Source organism: Microtus pennsylvanicus, chromosome 6 (genome assembly GCF_037038515.1).
Source record: "Microtus pennsylvanicus isolate mMicPen1 chromosome 6, mMicPen1.hap1, whole genome shotgun sequence".
Taxonomy (NCBI): domain Eukaryota; kingdom Metazoa; phylum Chordata; class Mammalia; order Rodentia; family Cricetidae; genus Microtus; species Microtus pennsylvanicus.
The window spans coordinates 9,944,854-9,962,389 of record NC_134584.1 but is presented as its reverse complement, the minus strand read 5'-3'; the positions used below and the strand labels follow the sequence as shown (position 1 = coordinate 9,962,389).

The window sequence follows — 17,536 nt, the reverse complement described above, 5'->3', positions numbered from 1 at the left end:
CTAGGGGGCCTCATATTAATTACTATAGCACGTGATTTGTGGTTCCGGAAGAGGAAGTTCCACACCACGTGCATTGAACATGTGTGTCATGCTGGATTGAATGTTTGTGCCATGCTGGTGCATAGAAATCACATGTTGAGAAATAGTTTCTGAAGAACCAAACAATGAACTGGAAATTAGATGGGTTCTGGGATTATGGGGGGATTCTTTCAGCTTGTATCTACCACCAAGTAGGAAACCCCACATGCCCCACACCATGGCTTCTTGCCGTGTATGTCGTTGTCTTCTATGTTGCATAATCTCTAGCTGTGTCATGTTGATCTGGTGGGGACTTCAGACACGCTGTGCTTTGTGTCCTTCCCCAGTGGATGGTATGTGGTCCTGCTGGTCATCGTGGTCTAAATGCTCAGCAACCTGCGGGGGTGGACACTACATGAGAACCCGCTCTTGTACGAATCCAGCCCCAGCCTACGGAGGGGACATCTGCCTGGGACTGCACACGGAGGAGGCGCTCTGCAATACGCAGACCTGTCCAGGTACGTAAGGCCTTGGTTACTGCATAACTTCAGTGCAAACTCACCTTTCTGAATTACGAACGATGACAAAGATTGTGAGTCACAGTAGACACTGGCAAGTCAGTCTTACACTGTTACCTCTGATTTATTTAACGACACTTTGTTCTACAGCAAAATCATTTTCATACTGTGCTCTGTTTTCATCACAAATGGGAATGTGCATGCATGTTATAGCATCTATACTACCTACTGAGGAAATATACCCCAAATCATCTTTGACCTTACTAAGTAACACTGATGACTCCCAGGTAGCACCTGACTTTGCTGGAGGAGAGAGATTGGGAGAAGTAAGTGGAAAGTGAGTAACACTTGTAGAGCCTCCACCCTGGTGTGCAGGGAGGCTCACCTGAGGCCTGTTTCACACTTTCACAGCTTATCCCGGCACAAGCACATTGTATGCTTGGAATAAGGCCAGAAATGTTCCGGGGGAACAGTGGACATTGTGAGATGACACCTCACTCGGGGCCAGGGCTGTTCTCAAAGGCAGTGCAGTTAAAGAAATAAGGCAGGAAGTCCAGTCAGCGTTCAGAGGACCAAAGCAAAGCAAGGAACAGGGAGCAAAGCCTTTAGGAAGTGAGTCTTTTCAGGGCTGTGAACGGGGAAGCTCTGGGCCTGTGCTTGATGCAGGATGTTTCAGACAGCTCCTTACCCGAGAGGTAACCAGGCATTCTGACACTGAAATGAGTTACCATTCTATACTTAACGCTGACAGTGAAAGACTTTATCAGAGTGCATGCACAGGTCTTTCTAGAAAATCCCACCTATATTTAAGAGGACCTCAAAACCAAATTCTCATAATCATTCCAAAAATCAGTCTTTTATGTCTTTGAGAGGAAATGTCAATTCGTTTGTATGAATCAGTGCACAAGTTGTTTTTTTGAGTTGTAAAAAGTAATAATAAAGATATGTGTGTGTGTATATGAAAATATACTTCTTATTGATAAATAAATAATGAGTTCATTCCTTAACATAATATATGAGTCTTATCCTTGTTTCTGAATATCTGTACACCTGGGAGGATTGAAAGACAAGTCCTCCACCTCCAGTCATTGCTCACCCTTGGGTCCTGACCAAGGCTGTGGGAACTGACTTCATTCATCTCAGAAGGTCTGAGGTGAAATGAGCTCTCCTGGCTGGCCGCCTTTGGGGACTTTGCAGAGGTGGTTTTGCTGCAGAAGAAAGGTGCTTTAAGCTTCCATTCAGAAACCAGGGATTTTAGCGTGTGGTGCTGGCCAACACGGATCCTGGGGGAAATGTCCGGGATATAATCTGAGAGTCTCTTTGTAGGGGAGCTTACTCTGTAGCTGTCAGCACTGATGGTTTCTGACTCCAGATGTCATGTTTGTCTCAAGAACTGGCTTACTGACTATTAAATAAAATTGTTCATAGAATTGAAATGATATGGGACTTAAAACACTCCCTTCAAATACATTATATCTGACTGAAATTTTTAGCACATTTACCTTGTGTGGATTTATTTACTGGATTGGCACAAAGTTATGGCCACATCTTGTTTATGTACAGAGTCATTAAAAGCACAGTGTGGAAGCCCAAAGTCAGTGTGACTTGACTGTGATTGGTTGCTATCATCGGGTAACCTCGCCTCTCCCCTTCTGGTCTCTGTAGAGAGCTGGTCAGAGTGGTCCCACTGGACTGTGTGTGATGCCTCTGGCATCCAGGTCCGTGCTCGGCAGTGTATTCTTCTGTTTCCTGTGGGCAGCCAGTGTTCCGGAAATACCACAGAGAGTCGGCCATGCGTGTTTGACTCTAATTTCATCCCAGGTAAGGGCGGAGATGTTTATCAGTATGAACAGAGTCATTCCAATATCCAGCGAGGAAATGACCCATTGGGTCAGTCTTTTATCTGCTCTTTGAGGCTGCCTTTGCTGAATTGAAAATGATTCTGTCTACTGTTGTGGTTTCAAGGTGACTGGAATATAAATTCACATGTAACCGCAAATTTAGACTGGAATTTAACACAATGTCTTATATAATTTATTGATGCTAATGGAGTGTGAGGATTTTACTACAAAAACTGCAAACTGATTGCTTGTTTTAATATCAGCATAAATACTTATTATGGCAATGTTTTGTATGTGTCTGCACAGCGAAAGTGGTCATTGTCTTTCTGTAACTCTCAATATACTTGGGAACATGATGCCTGTCATTAATATTGCCTTGAAAAACAGGTTACGGTTCCTTTTGCTACAGCCTTTTTTTTTAATGAGGAATCAACATTTAGTTATCACAGGGGACCATTAGTTATTGCAATGACCCTGTACAGTGGTCTTCTACTTATGTCTAAAGCCCTAAACACAACCTCCCTTCCTCTGTGGGGCATAATATAGACTAAAGCCAAGATCAAACTGGTGGGAAGAAATAATGAGATTAAATTACGGAAGCACAGTTTATTTGTTTCTTTTTATGCAGAACCGTTAGCTTTAGTATACCCTTAGAAGGTGCCTCAGCCACGTACAGCCTACGAGTGATGCTGCTTTCTGTTTAACATACTTTCAGTCTTTGTTATCTGATGAAAAATACCTGTGGCAGAGTCTGGCATTTCCAAACACCTGGAGTGTCACCATACTGGGAGACTGCCATGTCGTTCATGTCCTGTTTGTATCACATGATCACAGTATCACATGAGGCACAGGAAGGGAGTGCCTTGGCTTCTGAGTAGAGTTTTCCTTGAGCTCTGATGGTTCAGCCTTGATTTCATAAAGGATGCAACACCAGAAAAACAATACAGGACACCGTGATTGGGGCTCCCTGGGATGGGGCATGCCATAGCAGAAATCAATACTTCCTCTTGTTTCAAGCCTGAGGGACCATGGCCTTTCCTTTTTTTGGTATTGAATACCATACCCTCGTAGTCAGGGTAACAAAGCCAAATCCTCCTCAGGTTTACTAAAACAAGAAACAGTCAATGCTTTTGATAATTAGCCAAGCTTTTGAACCTTAGATTCATATTGAATTCAAAATCATTAGTGTTTGAAATGAAGCATGGATATGAACTTGCCTCCCAACTCATTTGTGCATAGTGATTGCATTTTCTGTTTTTCCAGAAGTGTCTGTGGCAAGATCCAGCAGTGTGGAAGAGAAAAGGTGTGGAGGTGAGTTCTCCTGCTTAGAAGAGCTCTTGCTGGAACTCGGACATATTGAAACCTCTCTTTTCCCAGGATGCTCTGCTGTTGGATATGGGTGGCTGGTCAGGGAAGTCTCTGAGTATATGGGTCATGATCTGCAGACACACAACTAAATGCTTCTAGAAACAGATGTGTCCTATAAGCATCTCACAAGGCTGCCACCATCTACAGCTCTTTGTGTGAGACAGGCTTTCGACATCCGCAATTCCGATCCTAGATGGGAGGCTTAGGACATGGGCTAAGACCACTCAAATCCATGAGCACTGGTTCTGTCCAGAACTAGCCTCTGTAATGATGCTATCATCAGATTGGGCCAAAGGAGTCAGCTTGTCACATTTTGTTGCCATATAAGAGAAGAATAACATTTTCCGGAGATTTTATATTGGCCATTGTACTAAAAAATCCTAAGCATCCATTTTAATCTTCCTTGTATGGGTAAGAACGATGGAACTCAATGAGATAGGGCTCAGATCCAGATGGGTCATGAGTAGGGGATTCAGGGATAGCATCCTAGCAAAAGAATGCAGCAAAGGTTTTACATTGAAAACCTCCTAAGAAAGGGGCCCAGTAGATCCCTGGGAGATGCATGGGAAGACTCTGCAGCAGCCATGTCTGGGTCATACTATTGGGCAGCATCAGAATCTCAGGCTATAGCTGATAGGTTTAATATAGCTGATTATATAGCATGAATGTTTGCAAGTATAGAGAAACATTATAGATGTCTTATCTCCATGATTACTAATCAATCAAATGTTGCACAGAAAGCTGTTCAACTGAACCAACTGGGTGTTTGATCTCTAGTCTAGCCTTATTGTTCAAAAACCAAGAAAAAATAAAATAATAGTAGAATTAGTAGGAGAACATGTCTTCCACCAAGACTAATGACCTGACCTCCATCCCAAGGTCCTGTGTAGTGAAGAAAGCAAACTGACTCCTGACGTTGTTGTTTGACCTCCATGTACATGCCATGCTACCTGCACATATATATGAGCATGCACACATGCACACAGACATAGACACACACACATGCATGCACGCACACAAAGTAAATGTTAACAAGACAAAGCATATATTTAAGGAGGAGCGACAGTGTACAGAACCCCGGGAGATTTAGTAGGCACTATTTCTCCCTTTGCAGAGAATGTGCTCCTATGGAAATCTTCCAGCTTAGCTATTTTTAGTTTCAGGAGACACAAAGACTGAATAATCTTGTCATAAAGATGTCAGCTGGCCACAACTTCCCCGGGCACTTGCAGGAATAATTTATATGACTAATGACGCACATCTGCATACGGAGACCATTGTACATCTTCCATATGCAGCAATGAAATATGAGTTATCAGTGCAGTCGGAAGTATTTTTATCAGTGTGTGGCACTGACTCAGGGGCGTCCTCACAGCTAAAATAGAGAAACACGGGAGCGCATGAGAAATCAGCCTTGCTTATCACCACTGCAGCCCCCATCTGCAGTAAAAACAGCATAATTCTGATAGAACCTTAAGACCCTGGTACTAGCGTCCATTGGTAAAGATTAGCAAGTGATCTTTTGACAAGTGTCAGAGCCGGACTGGTGCTAAGATGGAGCTTTGGGTGGGAGTGTGGTGGAGCTGCTGAGCTATAGTGAAGGATGTCACTCCATGTCCACACCAAGCCCAGTAGCTCCACCACACTCCTTCTTGGCTCTGAAGTTGAAACTACTGGATGACATTGCATTTCCTGGTACCACGTGAGGAGACAGCGAGGGGGTCCTGTGGATGCTCCCTGAGCTGTGAGAACGTGAGGTTAATTACCTGAACAGAGTTAGTCCTCCAGTGCTAGTACAGAGTAGGAGAAAGGAAGCCACCTTCTGCCTTACGTGACTCTAATTTATCTCAGCTCAGAGCCCTGCAGGAAGGCTGAGAACTTCAACAGCAGTGTTTTCCCAACAAACACGGAGGTTTCCAGATGGTAGTTTCTTAGGCATTCTGTGACTATTGATGCGTTGCCAGGATGCCAATCAAACTATTCGTGTTCTCTAGACACATCGTTGCAGCTCAGTTTTTAGATATCTGTTATCCAAAGCTTGTGAAAAAATTCAAAGAGAATTAATACCTATTAAATAGACAACAATGGGTCAAAATAGAATTATTTGTGTCCAGCTACAAGATTATACTAAGTGCCTTTAGCACAAATCCTTTATTTCTTACAGTAAGACAATTTTTATAAGAACACTAAATGCAAGTTAGAAACAGTGGCCCACAGTCTAACATACAAACTAGAGAGATGGAGGGAGAGAAGAAAGGAGGGAGGGAGGAAGAGAGGGAGGGAGAGAAGAAAGGAGGGAGGGAGGAAGAGAGGGAGGGAGAGAAGAAGTCTGTGTGTCATCTCTAGAAAGACACAGCCAAAACTAGAGAGAGAAGAGTGACTTCTGTTACCTTCATAATCTTCAAAAGTTTCTATTATTGAACAAAATTTGTATCTACAAAAATACTATTAATAGCAGAATTCATGTAAATAGAAAACAATTTGAATAAAATGAAACAGAGAATAAGAAACGGCCTGGCTTATAGGAGTAGAGCAACTGAGGGCCCCAAGTGAGTTCTCCCTTCGTAGACTGCAGCCATGTTGGATGGATGGATGCTCAGTCTGTTAATGTCCATAGACACACTGACAGAAAACCCTCAGACCAGTGGCCACTGTGTTCTTGAAGGCTCCCTGGGACCTCCAGAAGAAAGCAAATGTGTTTCAGATGTAATACTAACAATATTCAAAGCGTTTGAGGAAATGGTTATAATCCATAAGAACACTAATTTGAACTAGGTTGCTCAGTGTGGAGACGTTTTTACATGGCCCTGACGTTTCCAAGAACAAAGCTACTGTGACATCTGTACCTTGGAGTATGCAGCACCTCCTTTCATCTTTTTTTTCAGTCGGGCACTTTGAGGGTCTGGTAGCATGTTCTTCCTAAGCACAGTATAACACTGGCCCTGTTTCCCAGAGTTCAACATGTTCCACATGATGGCCGTGGGACTCAGCAGTTCCATCCTCGGCTGCCTCCTTACCCTGCTTGTCTACACCTACTGCCAGCGGTACCAGCAGCAGTCCCATGATGCAACTGTCATCCACCCTGTCTCCCCTGCTGCTCTCAACAGCAGCATAACCAACCATATCAACAAACTGGAGAAATATGATTCAGTGGAGGCCATCAAGGTAAGGAACGGACACTGACAGCTGTAGCCAGGTAGACCACAAAGGCAGCGAGGTGGTGCTGGGGCTGCCAGCAAGGATCAGTGGTGGCGGTTCTGGTGACAGACAGAGTTGGGGTACCCCAGACCTTTGGGTGCTCTCTGGGGAGTGTAGACAGTCTGTAGGTGTTGGTAGTTCCACTGTGGTACTTGTAGGAAGTCTACAAGTATTGGCTGGATACTCTTGGAGACGGGGGGGGGGTCTTTGGAGATTCGTTTTTCTCATTTGCCTATTCTTAATGGAAATAAGAGTTTGAAAACAAAAGCAATTATATATAAAATTCTAGGAATAGTAAGTCTTGGACCATGTCCAGCTGTGCCTCATATGTGTTTTTTGCCTTTGAAGAGAGGTCTTCCAGCAAAAACCTCTAACCTAGGACCAAATGAAAGACTGAGCAGCCAAATAAAGTCCACACTACGGCACTCAGATGTCCATGTCCATCTCAGGAAGACCTGAGTTTCCTTTGACCTCAGTGTACTCCTTTATAAAATGGATATGATAGTGAACAGCTCCATGCAGTTCTGAGGTTTCAGTGACCTTCCTTGAGAGTTAGCATGATAGCTGCTGTTCTTCCTGTGTTTGCACGAGAAGCCGGTGTTTTCCTTTAAAGACATCACAGCCTTTGTCTGCTGCACCCAGCTTCTGTTATCTTCTACACTCATGAAGGGAAGTCTCCTAAGCAAATATTGACTAAGCTTCTGTGTCCCTGTTAAGTTAGTTGTTTCCCATAACCTATTTAGTGAACATTCGTATAACTTCTCTCCCTGTCATGATAGCTAACTTTGGAGCATTCTCTTTTATAAGAATATGTATTATGCACCACACGAAGGATCAGGGATCATTTTGGGATGGGGCGGAGGACAAGAAGAAATACTGTGAAATAATATCTTCTGGCTGCCATGTGGCTATCTGCCGTAATCATGATCTCACCAGATCTGTGTCTACCTGCACGAGATCATGGCATAGATAGGGTGTAGATGGTCTCAGAGTCCTACCTGGTCCTGAGGAGCAACTGGTAGTGGGTTGTTGCCATGGAAGAGAGAATCCCTATTAACTGAGGATATGGTCCATGGTGGGTTTTCCATGCTCCTGTGGAGATTGCCACACCCGTGAGCATATGGACAGTATTAACCAGACATAGTCGGTTATTAAAAAACAAACATGGAGCTGGGAGAGAGAAATGTTGGGGTGAAATGAGAGGAATTGGGGTGGGAAATGGGAGAACAGATACCATACTTCATTGTGTGAGTTTTTTAATGGTACGAAAATTTCCAAAGTAAAGTCTTTGAAAAAGAATACAATGAAATCCACAATTAATTTCATTCAGCTCCATCAGCCTCAGGCAGGAGATTGATGATCCCAGGGCTGCAGCATCCTCGCTCTCTTCTCTGCCACTCAGGCAGAGATGGGGTCGGTTGATTTTTTTTTGTCTGTTTGTTTAAACTCAGCTTGAACCCAAATCCCAGATGTATCAATATCTTCCACCTTTTAGACCCTGAGGACTCACCCGTAGTCTATCGAAAATGCACTATACAGTTGAGAGAAACTTTGCACTGTGGACCTTCTAGACAAAACTGCACACCCCTATAGCTTGATGCCAACACGTCAGCATGTCTGTGGTCTCGCAGCTTCAGTCAGCAGCAGGCAGCTGAGCTGGTCTGTGTTCTCGCCTCAGGTGCAATCCCCCACTCTGAGGTGATATTAGAAATGTTGCCGCCATGAGGAAAAGAACCCCAGTGTCTGGCCGTATGCCTGGTCTACAGTGAATCCTTCAAGCACTTGCTTGGACTAATTATTTGAAGCCACCTTCCACCTACCCTGTGTCATCTTTTGGTCTTCTCAGTATTTACTTTCTAGTTGGTATAAGTTAATTCTTTGAAGTTGCATGGGACATTAATGACAGTCAATGAGGGCATCTGTGTCACAGAGGGACACGGTGAACACCTTGTAATGAGCACAGAGTGAACAGAGACTATGGCATTTGTTCAGATACCCTTGTTTAGAAAAGTTCTGTGAAGTCTTGATAAATGCTGATGGGCTTTGGTGGGGGGAAGACTGGTTTCTCTAAGGGCGTGACCCTGCTCCATGCTCCAGTGGATGGCCCCACACCCACGAGTATATAAGCAGCAGAAACTGGAGCCATTGGATTATCTGTTTAAACAATTAAAAATAGGATAGTAAAATGAGGGCTTGGGAGGTAGGAATGGGTCTGAGAGGAGAATAGGAAGGGATGCAATGTGAATATGGTTAAAATAAATTTATAAATTTCTCAAAGAATTAGTGAAAATAACATATTAAATGTAGCTCTTTATATAAGTCTAAATGCATATTAGTGTATCCCCGGGTATGGAAAATCACTGCCAGTGTCTATAAATTTGCATGAGTCTGAGAGATTTTCTAGAAATTCAGACTTTGGATTTCTGGTCCTGTCTCCCTCAGTTCCTTCCTGATTAAAGTGCTAAAGTAGGCCAGATGCCCCCGAAGACAGCCAGCCTCCTCCAGTTATCAGCCAAGTCTTCCTTGAGGCAAATGTGCTGAGGAGCCAGTAAATGAGAAGACACTTTCCAAACTAAAAGAGCCTTCAGAGAGAGCTCCAGTTCAGCCCAGCATCTCCCGATTTTATTCTATTGGAAACATCACTTACTGAACGTTCTAAATCTTTTCAAACATATTTTACAGGCATTTAACAAAAACAACTTGATCCTAGAGGAGAGAAACAAATACTTCAGCCCCCATCTCACTGGGAAGACCTATTCCAACGCCTACTTTACAGATCTCAACAATTATGACGACTACTAGCTGCTCTTTCGCTTCTGGCTCCTTGGAAACGCTCTGCTTCTCAAAGCCGTGCTCCATGACTGCCCTTGTTTCTGAGGCTTCAGAGATAAAGTGTGGATCCATTTCAAGTGCATTTCAAGTCAGGACTTTCCCATCGCTACAAAAGACACACACCCCTAGGCACCTACGTGTTGGGCTGTGGCAGTCTGGTCTGCAGCGAACATTTGATTGTTGCTAAGTGAGCCGTGCTGTGAAGTTTCGCATTGTGCTCCTCCCAGACTCTAACTGCTCTCTTGTTTCATGAGTTTAATTTCATAAATGTGCCAACCATGTTAGAAAGTGTCTTCAGAAATGTAACATCTTCATGCAGGGCTTCGTGATGTTTTAATTTGAAAACAGACAAACAAACAACAAAAAGCCAGGCACTTTATCTGTGAGATCCCTTCCCTCACAGGGTCCATTGTAATTCGAAGAATGAAGATATGACTGTGGCCAACTCTCCCGACCTGGGTTACTCTGTGGGTTCTTGGAAAGAGCTTGCTTGCACTAGAAGTGATTCCTGCCCAGGGAAGACCAGGATCCCGCCTGCCCGGGACCTGCCGTGTTGTGGTTCCCTTGCTGTGGTCTGGGATCCTGACTGTCACCACTGTGCAGCGGACACATGAAACAGAGAACAGACAGCGAGATACACAGCAGTGTTCTGCGGTTTGCAGCGAAACTAGCCTTACTCTGATTTTCCTGTGGCATTCCAGGGAGCTCCTTGCCATGCTATAGGCCTGCAGGCCACTGGCTTGGGCAGTGGGAATGTGCCGAAGAGCCAGTCTTAGCATTGGGGTACACTCCATGCCCTTCTCTCCCTCCCTGTGAAAAAAATTCTTGAGCATTATGATGCCAGTTATGGAAAACTTTGAAAGTACCAAACTGTAATGGAAAGCTACTCTTTATTTTTCTGTGTTATGCAGTGTTGAGTGAACTGATGTTTATTGACAAACATTTTTTTGTATTCAGCATCTTTGATGTGTTTAATGTACATCAATGGGCCCCTATCAAGAGCATTAAAGGTGTCTAAAGCTGTTCTCCTGGACCTTAGCACGGTCACACTGGACTGACACTCCAGTACCCTGGTCCCCTTGTTCGTCCCCTGTTGCCCCCAGTCTTTAGGAGGCAGAGGCTCTGGCAACTTTACATCAGTGCTGTCTTCCTGTGCATCCTGCCTAGCGGGTCCCACTTCTGCCCCGAGGCAGTATCAGTCAAAATGTACCTTGAGAGGTCACAGGCACTCTAGTGACCCTTCTGCTCTCAGTCATGGGGGACTGTTGTAAGACCATTCCTGAGGTCCTCAGAGGAGTAAAGGAGACTCATTAACGGCTGATACAGAGTATATGAGTATTGATTGAATGCTTTTGAAAAGCAAAGACAAATTAGTTTGTGCCCCTAGTCACTATGGCAAAGACCTGAGTAGGCACTCATATGTGTGCTTACGAGAAAATAAACTTTCACATCTATGCAAACGTATAGCATGGGGAGGCGAGATTACAGGGTTTTATGAGTGCGTTTCCCCCTATCAAATATAAAGAAACAATCTCAGAATACGTATAGCATGGGGAGGAGAGATTGCAGGGTTTTATGAGTGTGCTTCCCCCTATCAAATATAAAGAAACAATCTCAGAAAATGTTCCTCAAAAAAGAATCTATGATTAATCACAAATTAGTCTCATATAAACACATTTTTCAGACATAACTCAATGTTAAGATTGAAATTAAAGCAGCAGATGAGCTCTGGGAGATAGATGTATCAGGTTGCGAAGAAATGGCAGATGGGAATATCCCAGTGGGACATTGTGTGGCATTTCTCACACTTCTACAGCGGATCCAGCCTCCGTTGCACACACGTTTTTAAAATCCACACTCAACAGATAGATGTGTAGGGTGATTTATTTGTTGTCTCTAGGGTGGATTTCATTCGATGCCTGAATTCATCTCATTACTTTCTTTTAAGAAAAGAATAAATCCTCTTGGTATAGCACTAAATTTTCTTGTTTTAAAAAATAAGCTCACTTCTTGAATATTTCCCTAACTTGAAAGGTCATTTTCTTTCCCCTGGGAAGGAATATGCAAATATTTTAAGAACTTGTCACTAAACTTGATAGGAAATGCTTTCTCAGTGAACTCCAATCTGGTCTCTATCCATTTGACATAGCAACCCCACCCCGGAATTCTCATATTCAAAATAAGACAGTCTTCTGACATTAGCACTAGCTTTCTAAAGCCTCGTGTTTGGCTCCCTGGTTCTCTACCCCCAACCACCAGGCCTCTGCTCTGATTTAACCAAACAGTTGGAAGAACTGCTTATGAACCCCATGGGCTGTATTCTCTTTTCCCCTCCACATGACTGTTTTTCTGGAACTCTACTGCTGAATGCCGTTTTCCAGACTCAATAGCCTATCACAGAGGTGCAGAGGATATGGTTCCAACCTGGAACCTCCTTGTCAAAGTAGATCTGCTCTACCTGGGGACTGTTTGGGATTAGGCTGCAACCTGTGGGTCATAGTTTAAATTCCAGACTGGCTTTCTTGTTTCCTTCCCTCCTCCCTGCTGCAGCTCTCCCTCCAGCCCTTCTTGCCTTCCTTAATTCCTTCATTCTTTCCTTGCTTCCTTTTGACCTTTGATGCGAGAAACACATGGAAGAATTAATATTTTTAAGCTACATCTGGCCGAACCTGTTGTCAAATGACATTAATCAACCTATTTTCTAGCATTCGGGTTCAAGTTCGGCTGGTTTTCGTTAAGAAACTGGCTTCAGTCGCATGCTTACATACTTTGGAAGTTGGTCCCTATGTTGTTTATGGTCCTCTCTCTGATTAGACCATCGTCAATCCTGCTAAGTGCTGACATTCTGCAGAAAGAAGAATAGAATCTTTGCACACTGCATAGTCTTAGACATTTCCAAATACCCTGAGGACTTTCTTGGAACTAGGGTCTCTGTCACCACTGACTGAAGTTAACTCAGTGAGTTCTAAGGAACTCTGGGACATTTGGTGAAACTATGCTACACACACACACACACACACACACACACACACACACACAAGCCTCTGTCATCATAGTTCTGGGATTTTTCTTCAAAACTTCCCAACACAAGCTAGGCATCTTTATGGCTCTGCCTCTTAAAACTTACTCATGGTACCCAAGCATCTCTGGTCCTGTTTGATACATCAAAACACACATGAAAGTAGATTCTACCTAGAATTAACATTGACCTTGATGGAAGTGAAGTCTGTTTCTTATGTCCATGGTGGAATTTCAGAGACACTAAAGGAATCAAAGACAAGTCATAAGCAGTAAATGTCTACTACTGAGATGCTTCTGTCACTAGGAAGGTCCAATTCACATAGTCCACTGGGACGCTATTGACGCGCAGGTGATAGTGAAGAATAAAGAAACAGATGTGGATGTGAGATGCAAAGGCGAGGGTTATGTCACTCTCTTTGAATATGCTGCATAGGCCCTGGTGGGGAGTTGGCCCACAACCAGGTACTGTGGTCCTGACATTTGGACTCTTCTATAATCACAATTCCTGGGTGCATGAGTCTTAGTCAAGGGCATCGTTACCTCCTTAGTTATCTATAAAGGGATGGAAATGGCCAGTTCTGACACCTGTGCCAGCAAATCTCCCACATGAATCTTGCCTCCAATACTGTGGACAGTTTTTCATCAAAGAGGATTTCCCTTGAGGGTCATGTTATTGTGTGATTGAACAGCTCAAAAGATGTTATCCTAAATATGCGTCAGGTTTGCATTTGGTCATTCTGTCAAAATACAGACTGCTGGCATATGAATTCACATATATCCTCATGTTTCACTGTTGAATTTTCTTGTGTTTAGAATAAATCACAAATAGTTCCTCAATAGGTCAAGCCAAATTCTTCATCAATTGTTCCACAGAGACATGAACTTTCTTAGCTTTGAGGTATCCTAGACTCTTCAGTAGCCTTTCATGTTTTAAGTCACACTTTGGGGTCCACTAAGTTCAGCACTACAGTCTCAATGACAGTTTGGGGACCTCAGCCAGAAACACAAGACACCATTTACCAGTGGGCAGTATAGTGAACTCGGTCAGCGTCAGATCAAGCTCTTTTTCAAGTGACAGATTAAGTCCGAGTCTCAGAGCCCCAAAAATTACTTGCCATGGAGGTCTCAAAACAGTAACCTTTGCAAACTTTCTGTTTTTCTGGAGTTCAAGGATAATATTAAACATGCCGAGCTCATCCGTACATTCCTACCCCTTTAGAACTTCATGGAGCATCTAGCGATTTATGTTGATACATCATTGTCAATATTTCAAAACCTGTTATTAGCCATGGGTATCTGATATTATCTATTGTCAAATACTAACGGACATAGTGAGCATTCTGCTTCTTTGAGAAATGCCTGTGAGATGGGAAAACCTAAGTTAATGGTCTAATGGACCTAAGAGATGCAGCCCAGGGAATGCTGTGAGAGAGATGAATGCCCAGAGCCCAGAGATCATCTATCTCTCCAGCTTAACTTTTCATTTGTTATCATTAATTAAAATGATGGAAGGAGATTTCAAAGCTCTATAAATACCAAGCCAAGGCCTTCAGGTTGTTTCTATGGATAATCTCATGAAACAAAGGGGATGTGTTGCTTTTCAGTTTGCTGCTGTTCCCTTTGGGAAACTGAAACCCTGTGGAAAACAAACAATGTTAAACTATTGACAGAACTTGCAAAACTCACTCTTCTTCGTGGACTTACATTGAAGCTGCATTTACACTGTAATGTTGCATTATCAGAAATTTGGTCCATGTTATTGAAGCATCAGGGATGGAAACACCTCTCTAGAACAGTTCATATTGCAGAGAATGTGCCGCCTCTTTAACACCAAATTTGAAGCTGATACAAATAGTATAGTTCATAATGAGAACCCAGCCCCAAAATGTGATCTCACTGAAACCTGACATTCTGCCATCTAAGCTTATTATCCATGACCAGAGCCTGTAGCAGCTCTGCCCCCAAGCAGGCATGCTTTAATGGGGAGGCATTGTACAGGTAACTAAACTAATCAAGGGTGCTATCAGAAAGAGAAAATCGGAGACGGAAATCACTAAAATGTAAGCCCGGCAGGAAAATCTCTACCCTCTCATAATCAGTCAAGAACCTAAGGGTAGTAGGTCAGCCATAATCCTTATCTTTCCCAGTTTCTTGGTAATTTAATACCGGATGGTTCCAGTATTAGATAAATACAAGCAGAAAGCTAAACCTGGACTCTGATAAACAGAAGCTGTTCTTCTGTCAGGACCTAAAGGAGGCCTGTTGTCAGCAGGAGGTGATTGACTTTCCTTACAAGGTTGCTAGTGCCTTTTAAAAGCTCTGTGCTGTTCCTCTTGGTGATCGATTGTTCCACTCAGAAGCCAAGGGGTTGGTTGTGTACACTTTGAGGAAAAGTACTCTTGTGTGTCTCTTTGAACTCAGGAACAGACAATGAGAGAGAAAAGTCTTATGTCCCAGTGTGGTTTCGCTCTCAGAACAGGATCAAGGAGGTGCCCAGATGAGGTGACTTTATTTCAGCCTGCAAGAAAATCGTTGCTTTAGTTTTTAAATCTTCATGGAAACCTGTTAGATCCTGTCCTGTGGTAGGAAAGTCCACTCACTCGGTGTATGTACAAGTCACAGTTTGTTTCCTGTGCTCTTCAGGAGAGTAACAGGATAAGGCAAACAGCTGCAGGTGACCAGCAGTGACAGTGCAGGATGACAACCAACCGGGATGTTTTATTTTTCAACTCCAATATCAGAACTGTTCAAAAATTTAATAAACTTTATACTTTCAACATGGGTTTAAAATGTTAGCAGTGTCTTCTACGTCAAGTTGACCGCTTATCTCTTACACGGTGACTAGGGACTGTCATCCAGTTTCGAGATCTGAAAAATGTGCACAGTGAAAGCCTCTGGCCACTGACTCACCATGATGCTCACCTCATCTGTCAATAAGACACACCAGCTTGTCCCAGTGTAAGATTCTGCAAACGTGTCACCAAAGCCTGTGCTACCCGATTTGATCTGACTTTATGCCTGCTATGCTTTACCCCCTTGCCTGATCTGTGATACAGAATAAAGCTGTTGGGATTGTCTCATTTCCCATTCACGGCAATTTTTCCTAGGCCAACTTCAGCCCTTGGTAAGCTTGCAGACTGTTATAGGTCTTAGGATTTAAACGTCAAAGGCAGTCTATGTTAGCTACTCCAGAGCCATTTTAAGAGTGAAGTCGGTCTGCATATCCCTGTCAGTTCCCTGGGGAAACAGCAGCTTGAGTCTGGTGGCGATGCACCTGGCTGGTGGCTGTTTTCTCCCCTGAACATTGGACAACCCACACTTCTCATCCTTCTGTCTGGCTGTCAGTATTTCCCCTGGACTCTGGGTAGACATGGGCACAGACAGGAAGTTTCCTGCGGTCATCGTCTCTTTGCTTCCCTCACTGACACACTGGTTTGATGTTCTCCCTCAGAGCCGGCCATCCTTGCTTCCAATTGGTACTTGATGATACCTGGCAGAGATCTTGTTTTAAGAAATCAGCTTAAGTCCCTAATTGTGTCAGCCCAGGCAGGGAACTCATTCTGTGTGTCACTGAACCAATTATGGATGTCCCAAAAATTAGCCAAAACCAACTCACACCTGTCTAACTAACCAAACATATTACTAAAGTGAAACTTACACTTATCACAGCAGTGGAAATGCCCCTAGGCTCAGTCCCAGTAGCTGTGTCTCTCCTTCTTCATCTCTTAACAATGAAGTCATAAAATGGTTCTGCATATTGCCAAGAGCATAGTATTTCCTTCCTAGAACCCCCTCCCAATCCCGCTCGTCATCTCTCTGCCAACATTTTATGGAAACTAAGAGAATCATAATTATGTACAGATAAATTGTATTATATTTTTTGTACTTGATGTTTTGTGTAAATAGTTTGGCTCATTCAGTTGTATGTGAGTATTGAAATAAACTCTGCCATTTAGGAAACGATTCGTGTCATCTTTCTTTCCGGTCTCCTCCAATGTGGTAAGGCTTTGGGAGGACCACGTTTCATCAGAAGAGAGGTGTGGGTGACCTGCTGGGGAACCTGCACAGCATACTTGTTTGGTCTGCTTCTCAGGCCTCTTGTCTGCAACACAGAGCAGAACCACACAGACTCACGCAGATATGCTAACCAACTTTTATCAGTGCCCCTGTGGGAAATATGAGCTGTGTGGTGAGGAAAGCCAATCGAGTTCTCTGTTTAAAGGGTGAGCATCAGGTGTTGACTGTGATGGATGTATCCAGTGGTTGGCTCATCCTCCCTAGAACACTTCAGCTGCTACTCGCTGCTGCCTAACAAGGTTTTTCCTGAATGAAATACAGTCAGCATAAACATAACTAGATAGCCATATTTCAATATCAGTACAATATTTCAGTATATTTATCAATGTATTTAAAATATATGCGGTATTTATGCATCTTACATATACACATATGGTATGCACTCATAAACAGACATAGCTCCAATTATTTTGTATATACATATATGCATATATTTCAATGGATCCAAAACTCCAGTATATCGTGGTTAATATAGAGGTCAAATATTAATATAATAGAATAAAGCTATATAAACTTAAGCTGGCAATAGTTACAAAGACTAAACTGTTTGGACCCCAAGTAATAAAATATTCAAATATTTGAAGCAACCCATGAAGAATTTCTATTTAGCTATTAGTTTTAAAATTAGGAAAAATTTACTGTTGCTCAATTTTCCTTTTTCAT

The 17,536-nt window shown here is 43.1% G+C and overlaps 1 protein-coding gene across 3 annotated transcripts in view; it reads left to right on the top strand.

Annotated features, from left to right (window-relative positions):
- Positions 1-16,759, top strand: part of Sema5a (semaphorin 5A) — a 427,200-nt gene extending 410,441 nt beyond the window's left edge. For all 3 annotated transcript variants that reach the window (XM_075975776.1, XM_075975775.1, XM_075975777.1), the window contains 5 exons: positions 366-536; positions 2,202-2,357; positions 3,641-3,688; positions 6,699-6,910; positions 9,626-16,759. In XM_075975776.1, the coding sequence (XP_075831891.1) occupies positions 366-536; positions 2,202-2,357; positions 3,641-3,688; positions 6,699-6,910; positions 9,626-9,745 (707 nt within the window). In that variant the 3' untranslated portion in view covers positions 9,746-16,759. The remainder of the gene's footprint in view (positions 1-365; positions 537-2,201; positions 2,358-3,640; positions 3,689-6,698; positions 6,911-9,625) is intronic.
- Positions 16,760-17,536: the final 777 nt, after the last annotated feature.